At 34.4% G+C, this 12,061-nt stretch overlaps 1 protein-coding gene across 2 annotated transcripts; it reads right to left on the bottom strand.

Moving 5' to 3' along the window:
- Positions 1-1,002: 1,002 nt before the first annotated feature.
- LOC123700228 (DNA cross-link repair 1A protein) lies at positions 1,003-9,769 on the bottom strand. 2 transcript variants are annotated; one of them, XM_045647390.1, is made up of 12 exons: positions 9,523-9,769; positions 9,220-9,297; positions 7,839-9,036; positions 7,493-7,633; positions 7,034-7,145; positions 6,307-6,450; positions 5,847-5,992; positions 4,891-5,057; positions 4,161-4,281; positions 1,992-2,107; positions 1,567-1,677; positions 1,003-1,143 (listed from the first exon to the last, which is right to left on the bottom strand). In XM_045647390.1, the coding sequence occupies exons 1-11, from the start codon at positions 9,610-9,612 to the stop codon at positions 1,570-1,572; spliced, it is 2,421 nt and encodes an 806-aa protein (XP_045503346.1). In that variant the 5' UTR covers positions 9,613-9,769; the 3' UTR covers positions 1,003-1,143; positions 1,567-1,569. The 2 variants fall into 2 exon arrangements, with proteins under 2 accessions (XP_045503346.1, XP_045503345.1); XM_045647389.1 differs by having other exon boundaries at positions 1,003-1,134; positions 1,559-1,677; positions 9,523-9,768.
- Positions 9,770-12,061: the final 2,292 nt, after the last annotated feature.

Here is a 12,061-nt window from a genome sequence, read left to right on the forward strand (position 1 = left end):
ATCAATAAAACAATAATAATTACATAGACTCATTTTTACATAATCAGCGCCTGAAAGTTAAATGTTTCGTTGATGATAGTACTCAATATGTATGACCCTCTATAAAGTCACAGAAAAAGTTACATAAGAGCTAGCGCGCACGAGCAACTTTGTCTCCGCAACTATTTTGTCTCTCCCATCAATTGTATGGGGAGTTGCGTCGCTACGTGCGCGCACTTTCATACTAGCCCATGGGTGGGAGAGACAAAATAGTCGCGGAGACAAAGTTGCTCGTGCGCGCTGGCTCTAATACGTAAGACGAGAAAGCTATTTTTATCGCATTTCAGTATTAGTTCAGGATACATCGCCCATTTTTGCAAGTGACTACTATCAAGCTAATTTTCCGTTTGTAGCTTTATTTTGATGAGACGCCCAATAATTTCGTGTACGAAAGTCTCGATTGTGGTAGCTAACAGAGATAACAAGGATAAAAAATTTTGATTTGATGGTTCTCAAATATTTATTACGAACTGAATGAATGAATTTTTTTTTGTTCAATCTCAAGATAATTACCTAAATTATTCGAAAAAATATTTGTCCTACAAAATCTATGGTTTGTTCAAAGAGTCCCCCTTTCCAAAGTGTATCGATAACGAGGTCATCATAAATGATTACTAACAAGCTGATTTTTTTGTTTTCACTTAGTTAATGTTTATATAATTCAACAGACAGACAAATTGCGTAATAAATATTTGAGAACCATCAAATCAAAAAATTTTATCCTTGTTATCTCTGTTAGCTACCACAATCGAGAGTTTCGTACACGAAATTATTCGGTGTCTCATTAAAATAAAGCTGCAAACGGAAAATCAGCTTGATAGTAGTCACTTGCAAAAATGGGCGATGTATCCTGAACTATATGAATGTGTGTTATTGAACTTGGTAGTTTTAATTGACCCACTGAAATCAGTAATGCGATCTCAAATATAAATAAACTAAGTTTAAAAAAACAAAAACCACAGCTAATTTCCAAATTTTTATTAAATCATCACAAAGAAAATAACATTTTCATAAATATTTATAATACTAAAATAAAAATAACATCAAAAATACATCACAGTCGAAGTAATGGCGGCTTAGGTGGTTATTTTAACTCTGAAACAAAAACGTTTTCAATATTATTACCCGATTTATTTTAAGGAGAAATCTCAATTCTCATGATTGTTATCCCATGAAATTCGGAGAATTGAAGAGGAAATAGAAATAAAAAAAGAACGACGAAATAAACAACTTTACACAATTTTACCACTAAACTTGTAGTAGGTAGTAAGTAGTAGTAAATTATATAAACTAGTATAATAAATTTGAAGAATTTGTTTGTTTGCTTGAATGCGCTATCTCAAGAACCACGGGTCCGATTTTGAAAATTACATTTGTTTCACTGTTAGATAGCCCATTTATCAAGAAAGGCTATGCAGTTAGGCTATAATCATCATGCTAAGACCAATAGGAGCGGAACAATGCGGGTAAAACCGCACGGCACAGCTAGTAAATTAAAATCTAATGTATATGTACTGACCTCAAACATTTTTACGTAACGGCTGCCACTTGGTGCGCTCTCTGCAAACTGAAGTAGTCCGTCACCTTGCTCTGGCTCTGGATATCTTCTTTGCACACCAGCGGGCAAGGGAAGTATTTCTGATAATAGATAAACAAAAAATATGCTATATTTACATTTTTTATACTATTTATGGAGAAATTGATATTAAGAAAAAAATGTATGAGACGATGAATAATCTGACAAAAAATTACTGTCAACTATCTATCAGTCAAAAGTGGTTTTGACCGTCAATGAGTTTTGACTGTAACATATTTATTTTGTTTAGCAGATGTGTTCGCATGTTGTGATCAATTGCCATTTTTTACCCTGATATAATATATTAAAAAAATAAAGTACATACCTACATAATTTGGATTAAATCTGCTAATATTTTTACAAAAATTTAATCTACCTGAACAGATTTGATCCCTCCAGATATATCAACGGTGGGAACCACTTGCTTCGGTTTCAAAAACTTCACAAATCGTATCATCTCTGAGAAACTGGAATGTTCACTGTATGGAATGCCTGTAAATTTTGTGTAAAGTATATAGGTACTTCTTTAAAGTATAAAACATTTTTTTAAGCTATTGCATAGCTTCTATCGCGGGCCTTGAGCGCGGGGACCGAATCGAGAAATTCCGTAACGAAAAAACCTCACACTCCCCACTCCGACGGGCGGAGGTGTGGCTTGAAGGCATAGCATGCAATAGCTTTACCGCGGCAGTCCCCGAGTGCCACACGTCGTTTTTTTTAAATTTAAATGTAATCCTACTAATATTATAACTTATGCGAAAGTTTGTTTGTTTGTTACGCCTACTGCTAAACCGATTTACATGAAATTTGGCACACACGTAGAGGGTAACTTAGGATTAACACAATATATGATAGTTTTTATCCCGAAAATCTCAAGAGAACGAGAAGTATGCGAGTTTTCATTTATCTACGCGGGCGAAGCTGCGAATGTATAAAATCAAATTGTATTATGTATACAAGTTGACTTTATACCTACACAAGCTTTCCGCCCGCGGCTTCGCCCGCTTCAAAGTAAAATCCGCATAGTTCCCGTTCCCGTGGGATTTCCGGGATTGCGTCATTTTCCCGGGATAAAAAGTAGCCTATGTCCTTTCTCGGGTATCAAAATATCTCCATACCAAATTTCATGAAAATTGGTTCAGTAGTTTAGGCGTGATTGAGTAACAGACAGACAGAGTTTACTTTCGCATTTATAATATTAGCAGAGGCGGCTCGTGACAAAATTTTATGGGTGTTCACTTGAAATAAAACACTGAAAATACATGATGTAAAGCAGTACAATTTAATTAAAAAATTACTTATAAAGGAAATGCATACGTCTTTCTTTTTGGTGTGCAAAAATATCTATAACTTGACACAATCTATTAACCTTCGTAAATTATGTCTGTTTTCATCGACACGGTCATTGAACTCGCGTATTGACTTTCGGTACGCGGAATCTAATGCTTTACGAATGTCTTGTCGTTCGATAGACGCCAATTGCAGTTCATTCCATTACCTACCGAGATTGTGAATGTTTTTTCATCTTGATTGAAAGATGAGCTAAGTCGTCAACGCCCGTTTCAGTCCAAGCACTCTCACCTCTGACCTCCGTCGGCCGCACCCGCTTCAAATAAAAGACACGGAAAACAAAATATTTTGTTGCTTTCATGTTCATCACAACCACACAACCGCGGTGTTTTCACATACCTATTGTTCGGATTTAAACACACGCGTATATGTTTTCGTTTTTGTCGTACATTTTTGCGTAAGGTCAAGTTCAGGCCGTGGCGGTCCCTTAGCTTTCAATTCAAGCCGAATTTGTAACGTTTTAACACACTTTTTAATGAACGCCACATTATAATTGTCCATTTTAACACTCACAAGTAATACTGATAACTACAGGCTATTTCAACAGTCAACACGTAGGTATCTTATGATTTTAATTCGAAAATTCCCGATTATAGGTACATTCGCGCGCGTGCAAGTTGACTAGAGGTAGAGTGTTTGTTTATATTTGAGTGAGTGGCAACGTCGCGCAATCGCTGTCTTGTGTACGGGCGCGCGGTAAAAACGAACCGGCAACGTTTGCGGGAGCGGCGCTCCGAATTTTGCTATTTTTTCATAGAAAATCTTCTGTTTCACGCGCAGGACTCTGACAAAACTATCTCTTTCACTCCTATTGGATTTCGTATTAGAAAATGTACTGAATATTTTTTTCATTGGAGCGCAATCGTGAGCGCTCCGCTACGCGCGTTTTATAATACAGTATTATACCTACAGGTGTATGGAATGATGGAATGATGGATATATTCATTGGTATTGCCAGTAGTTTTTTACGATTACGATTGATTTTAAATAGTATTAATTAATATTAATAATTAAATTAAGGAGTATGATTTTATTATAATTATTTATGGGAGTTCACTGCACCAGCGCTCCTTAGGGCGAGCCGCCTCTGAATATTAGTATGGATTAAACCCACTAGCTAGACTATAAATTACAATACATCAACAAAAAAATTATTAATAATAATAATTCTGGCAAAGGTAATAAAAAACACTACCATAAATGGTAACAGAATCCTTTTCGACACAGGAATTTTTCCCATTCTCCCATCCACTGGGCTTGAACGCGACCACCTCACTGAACGCACCTTGAAGACTGTCCAAGTAACTTTTTAGCTTCTGAAAAATTTGAACAAACATGTTTTTTTTTATATATATAATAATCCATGCGTCCTTCAAAGTCAATTTATGTATGCGAATGTTAATAGAAAGGAACATGCAAATGAAGATAGATAGATAGATAGATAGATTTTGTTGAATTCCATCGGTTGACGTTGGTATAAGGCACTCACTTATGGATACTTTACATTATTAAGCTATTGCATAGCTTCTATCGCGGGAATTGAGCACGGGGACCGAATCCAGAAATTGCGTAACGAAAAACCTCACGCTCCCCACTCCGACGGGCACGGAGGTGTGGCTTGAAAGCACGCTATGCAATAGCTTTACCGCGGCAGTCCCCGAGTGCCACACGTATTTTTTAATATTTATATAATATACTAGCTGTGCCGCGCGGTTTCACCCCCGTGGCTGCATTCCTGTAGGTCGTAGCGTGATTACATATAGCCTACTATAGCCTTCCTCGATAAATGAGCTATCTAACACCGAAAGAAATTTTAAAATCGGACCGGTAGTTTCCGAGATTAACGCGTTCAAACAAACAAACTCTTCAGCTTTATAATATTAGTATAGATGTTTGTGCACGTCTGTCCGTCCGTCCGCGCTCACCTCGTGCGTGAGGTCGCGCATGGGCACCACGTGCAGCTGGCACGAGTGCGGCGGCGCGTGGCTGAAGCTGCGGCCCTCCACCGCGCGCAGCACGCGGTCCTTCTCGGGGCACGCCCACACCGAGCAGCCCACGCGCCGAGCCATGCCCAGGAAGAACTTCTCCTTGCCTGAAAATTTAAATACAATAAATAAAAAATGTGTGCGTGTACTAGTGTACGCACGTAAGAAGTGAAACTTCTTTATGACCTTATTTTTCAAAAAATAATTTACTATATGCAACTTTACAGAAATACGTCGAGTCGCGCGTGGTAGGGATAAGAAAAAGATGGCGCGTAACGGAAAAATTTCACGCGTAACGAAGAAATGTTACACTTAATTTTTTTCCAACCCCGATAAAGAAGTTTCACTTCAATAATGAATCTAATAATTTATACAAAGAAACACGCATAAACTCAAGAAATTATTGTATTGTCACCGATCCTTTAAGTAAAGTGGGTCAAAATCGAGTTTTAAGGAGTCAGTTTTATACCTAAAAACCTATTCAAACCTATATAACCTATTAAAACCTATTCCAATAAAATATTGATATCAATAATTCAGTACGATTTATTGATTCCTACTATACTCACTACGTCTTATAGTTAACTAGCTTCCCGCCCGCGGCTTCGCCCGCTTTGTATAAAACCTAATAAATTATATACTAAAACCTTCCTCCTGAATCACTCTATCTATTAAAAAAACCGCATCAAAATCCGTTGCGTAGTTTTAAAGATTTAAGCATACAAAGGGACATAGGGACACAGAAAGCGACTTTGTTTTATACTATGTAGTGACTAGTGATGATATGGGAAAATTTTCATTTAAACTATTTAGAACACACAAAATATTTTAAGCTTATCATAAACAACCATGACACAAAATTGCTACAAATCATTATCTTCTTACAAACAACATACCAATAGTATAAGTACCGCACACAATGAGTACTGACGAGAACTTCTTCCCAGCCTTTTCCAACATCGTCTTCTTTTGACGCAAGTGATAAAGCGCCATTTCCAAGCTTTGGTCTTGTGTGGGAAAGTCGTAACGCGGGTTACAGTAGCTGGAAAATAGGTAACAAAATAAAATAATTAAACATAAGGTAGTGAGTTTTAATATTACAGATTGACAAATTATAACAAACTGTATCAATAATCCTAGGTGGAATTATTTATTTCAATATTGCGTACCTAAATTATTTTATTTTATAGATAAATAAAACACAAACCACTTCATAGTTATTGTAGTTAAATGGTTATAAGGGAATAATTATTTATTTTTAGACTTTTACTTTTTTATGTCTATTACAGTGAATGAAAACAAACATAATAACGATATATCTCCAGCATTGCATATTTTTCCACAAAAGAAACTTACGTAGTATCCAAATATATAGTGTGTATATCCCTATTCCAAAATACAGGATAGGACTCCATAATCGGAGACGCTCTGAAGTCCCCCGTATGAAGCAGAGTCTTTCCGCTGGGTAGAGTGAATACCAACATTACTGCCCCTGGACAACTGCAAAATAAAAATGATCAAACCTCGTTAAAGCTGTATAAGCAAATAGTATAAAGTACCACTCAAGTTAAAGGAAGATCGGCGTGCAAGAGTAGCTTATGAAATAATATAAGGAATAAAAAAATCTACAGTTCATAATATAGGTACAATACAACAAGCTAATTTGCCAAGAGATTTGTGTGTGATTTTTGCAAAAAAATTGTCAAACAAGTATCCATCCCGATTTTTCAAAAGCTTTTTTTAAAGTTATAGTCTATACAAAATTACATAAAAAAAGAGTGTGTGTACACGCGTTAGAAGTTCTACATTCTTTTCTTTGGCGTATGGAAAATACTAGAATATACAACTTGAACATAGTTATCAATTTTCATACCACCTAGCTACATAGCCACCTAACTTCATGCTGTTAAATTTAGGTGTCGGTGTGCGCGCGCATCGTAAAAATTCACTCTCATCATTTTTCTCCATCGCGCAAAAAGAAGTATAACTTCAATAAATCCTTACACAAGTCCTTGAATGGAATTGCTTTTTCGTTTCATCCTCATAATTTATTAATAATGCACGTAAACATATAAAAACTCACTGATTTGCATCAACAGCCATAACTTCGACGCCATCAATTTTAATGGACTCATCAACATTCATAATATGAATGTGTTTTATGTTTACTCCTAAACGTGAAACGCATAAGTCCGCTAAAAGAAAAAGGAAAAAAAGCCAAATAAAAATGAAATCATTTTTGCCTTGCAAGTTGCATTCCAATAGATAGCATAATTCAGTTACCTAATAAAATATAAACGTATTTGCTCATAGTGTTAAAGCCGCGAATGATATTTGTAAGTAGGTACCGTATTTCATTTTTTTTTTTTGAGTCAAAGAGATCCATCCACCCTCAAAAACTTACATGTTCTTATCAGAACAAGGAATATTGACAAAAATTTGGAACCTGATACTCTTTATAATTATTTTTATGGTACTTTAGAGCACATCACTTTAACTGAATCGTAGATCAGATACGAAAAGAACTAAAATTATTTCTTACCAGTAATTTTTGAACAAAACAGCAATTTATTAAAATTTTTCTTCAAGCCTGAATAATGATCGGAATGGAAATGTGTGAGGAAATAATGTTTAACATTTGGGATATCCCCATAGGCAAATGCATCCACTGCAAAATGTGTTCCTGAAAGCAAAAATATTATCTTCTAAAGTTATATCCTAAACCAAAAAACTTATAAAAAATGAATGATTTTTTCCGATTAAAAAACTGCTGAAGCAATTAAACTCTTTCTTTAACATGAATCCTATTCATACTTTTTAAATGTGCTAAATTAAACATTAAAAAGGTTAAAAATAAAATAACAATCCAATACCTAGAATTCTCTTACCTGCAACAATTTTATAATTTGGAATAATTCTGGTCACAGTTGATGTTTTATTTGACTTAGATTTGACCGGCAAATGAAACTGTATAGACTCGACAATCTTCCTTGGTGAGTAAGAACCATTACTCTCATTTTTCACTTTTGAGAACTGCGTGGCTTCCGATTCCTTAATGTCAATTCTGGGAGAGATTGATCTATGTGACAGCTTCCTCGCCGATTTGACACATTCATTGTTCTTTCTACTGGCTTTCGTAGACGGAGCAATGGCATCATGTTTAATAGCAGTTATACACAAGTTTTTACTCATGTCAAGCGAGTCATCCTGAGCTAAGATCTTATCTTTTAAACCATCACCATTCTTTATCAAATCCAATGAACCATTCACATCAACTATGTTCTTGACCTTTAACACATTAGAAAAATAACAATCTATAGACTTCTGCTTTAATTTATCATGAACTACCTTCCCATTCCTGAATCTGGTTTGGGATGCAAATTTCCTGGTGGCAGAATTGAATTTACTTTGATCTTTGATTTTGTTCTTCAACAATTTATTATTTAAGGGCTGCACAATGACATCTGACAGTTTTTTAGCATCATTTGTGTTCAAAATAAGAACTTTATTTTCTTCTCTTTCAGTTTGTTGTGACAATTTTTGCTTTTTAATTTCTAAATTGACAGCAACAGATGGTCTCTTTGGCAGACTGTGTTTATATGGCAAAACTTCTTGCTCTGTTTCCATTTCCATCGATTCATCTGATATTTCGATAATTTCACATTCAAAACTCATATTGTTATTATCATATTTTGTCACTGATAGATGCTTAATATTAGTATTCTTTGTACTTAGTTCTACATTGTTAGTGTTGTTCACAGAAAAACACACAGTGTAAGATGGTTTTAAGTCTATATTATTATAGATGAGTGTGTCATCACTTTTGTTTTCAACATAACTCAATTCTGTTGCAGAGGACAGAGATATAAAGGAATTATTATAATCGTCAGTCTTGGCATTGTTACATACTAGAGGTACATCAATATCACTTAATAAGGACAGTTGATCATTAAAGAAAGGCAGATCTTCAATAGCAGAAAGTTGGAGTGTTTCTTCATCTTCCAACTTCTTTACTCCGTTTTCTTTTGTCTTTTTTAATTTGTCACATGTTACATTGTTACTTATATTTTCTTTATCTTGTAAGACCTAAAAGTTGTCAGGAACTAGAGTTGTTACTAATAATATAACACAACCTTGGTATAGATAATAACTTGAATAATAAGAATTCAAAATATGAAGTTTGTTATGAATGTTATGAACTTATTTGTAATATTTAATTGTAAGATAAAACAAAGAATCCTAAAGCTAAAATGAGCAATAAGTCTTCACCTTATTTAAATTTTTCTTGGTCTTGCTTATGATGCTATTTTTCTTCAAAGATAGTGAGCATCGGCTTCTGATTGAATTCTGAAAAAGTTGTTACCTATTGTTTACAGTGCCACAGTTGAATTGAATTTTGATTTAAACTTTCTATAAGTACTATTTATTTATGGTAATGTCTATAGTTTCAATAACTATACAAGCTTTTTAATATTATTTGCTTTTATTATACGCCATATGCGTAAATCATTACAATAGGTATTCTAAAAGTTAAACTTTATTACTTTTAAAACCAAGATAAATATTTCGAACCTGAGTCAGAGTTAGATCGTTGCTCAATTTTTTTACAGATCGAGGATTTAACAAAGAAGGTACATAAATATCAATATCATCTTCATGCATTTTCTAATAATCATAGTAAGCGAAAAAGACTAACAAGTCTGAAAAATTTGATCAATATGTTTAAATTTCGTAAATTTCGCACAATGTTTTCAGGTGTCATTTATCAACGTGACAAGTGACAACTGACAATTTCAAATGCCACCTATCAAAATTAATTAAATACCTTTTGTTGCCATAATAAAAAATAACTACTAATCACTTTTGTGCTCTTTTGTGAGCAACTCTCTGAAGTTCACATGAAAAACGACAATTTGAAAAACAATAAAAGTAAGGATCAATTTAATTTCTATAAGAGCCTAGGCTATTGATTCAACGACGCCGTTATATAATTGTTTCAATGATATCCAGCCACACTATACGTATACATATAATACACCGACGCACGGTGTAGCTCGTATTTACGGTACATCTTAGACCAAAATAGTAATTTTTAGGACGGCTAGGCCGATTTTAAAGGGATTTTCACTTAGAGATAGTTGATATAATAAGGAGCAACAAGTTACTGTTTATAGTTTATACTGACATTCCTACAGGAACATTGGATTTACTCATTCACGCGGGTGAAAACCGCGGGGCCTAGCTGGGCCCAGCGGTCTTCACCCGCGTGAATATTGAACACGTCTGCCGCGATAACTAAGAATGCAGTAATCGCAAAATGGCGGTTTTGAGATAAACGCGGGTAAGACATTTTTACATAATTATTTGAGGAAGATGTTTATATTTTATAGCCCTTGAAATCTATCAATAAAATTGGAAAAAATACGAGCTTTACAAAGATAATTATCTTATATTTCATAAATTAGTATATCCATTAATAATGCGTATTATTGCGTTGAGGTTTAGCATCAGGCCATGTGAAAATCACAGGACACTAAGTCTAAATACAGTACTTGCGCTCATTACTGCATTATGTTCTAGCGCATGTTGATTACTGCGTTATTTTTTAGTATTTGATACAGGTTTTTAATGTCCGGGGCTAAGTAGATGTACACATAATATCTTCTCACTTTTACACAGATTTAAAAAAAATGCTCTACGGTTGAAACCTACTGCGGGGATATTAAAATTAAACAATTTGTAGAAGAAAATTAAGTTTTATTAAGACAACATTTATTTTAACATCAGTTAAACTGACATGTACATGACTTAAAAAACAAACAGCGCGCAGGAGCAGCACACGTGCCGCACGTCTCACTTCACCGAACGACGACGACGCAGAGATTTGCTTCAACAAAACGCAGCACTGGATCGTACGGTTACGATCTCGCGAACTTTTACCTGTGCTTTTACTACACACAAATGCAGTAATGTGGAGAACTGCGTTTTGACGTAGCAATTGGTCTACAGACACTAGAATAAAATGCTACAGTAATGGCTATTACTGCACTTTGTTTTAGGGTATCTTAACAAGAACTGCATTATTTTTTAGCACATGTTTAATACGGCGCTTTTTCTTATCATTGATATAGTTTTCATGTAAGTACTGCAAAAATCGTTAGCTAAAAAACATACTTCCGGGTACTTTTTTTATGAAATTATTTTTTTTTCATGTTAATAAACCCCTTGGGATCCCATTTCTTGCAAAAAGTAAAAATCCCAAAAATGTCGATTACTGCATTCTTTGTTATCAGGGCAGACGTGTAAATCGTACATACATAATAATATGAGTATTATCAAAGATTTGAAATACACAATAATTATTGATAAATTGAGACATGATGCGGGTTTTAATTCAGAAAACGCTTTTGCTATGTGTGTTTCAATTTAAAATCAATAAAAGAGGTTTTGTGCCGTTCATTTTTTTTTTTATTGATATTGTTAGGATTTATCTCAGAATACAGAACAAACCAGAAGGAGCCAACGGCCGATAATGTTCGCCGCCCGCTGTGTCCAGAAACAATACGTTACCCCCCGCATTCCTCATACTTCCCACCCGTACAGAGTTGCTAGCTTATAAAGAGTTCGCCTCTTATAGGGAGAATTAAAAATCATGTTTCAAAATAATGCAATGTTTTCTTGTGGACAACAATACACTTACAGTTATACTATTAAATAAATATTAAGATACCTACTCTTATTTAAATTTTATTCGCTTTTCTAGTAAAATAAAACATTATTTGTTTAAAACTCAAACTCAAACTCAAACATTTATTTATTCAATTAGACTTCTTCCAAAGCACTTTTGAATCGTCATCACATTCTTTAAATTTACCACCGATTCGGAAAGCAGTATCTATGGAGAAGAACCGGCAAGAAACTCCAACTCCATTTCATCAGCGGGGAACCTGAAATGCCACTTTTAATAATTAGAATAATTTTAACACAATAATAATAAAAAAACCAACCATTTTATAGAATTTAACATAGACTGTCATATAACAAGTAATAATAATTATTTATTTGCCACTATGTTTACGTTAAAATATCTCAAACAATGTACCGAAACGGA

Source organism: Colias croceus, chromosome 19, assembly GCF_905220415.1.
Source record: "Colias croceus chromosome 19, ilColCroc2.1".
Classification (NCBI taxonomy): Eukaryota; Metazoa; Arthropoda; class Insecta; order Lepidoptera; family Pieridae; genus Colias; species Colias croceus.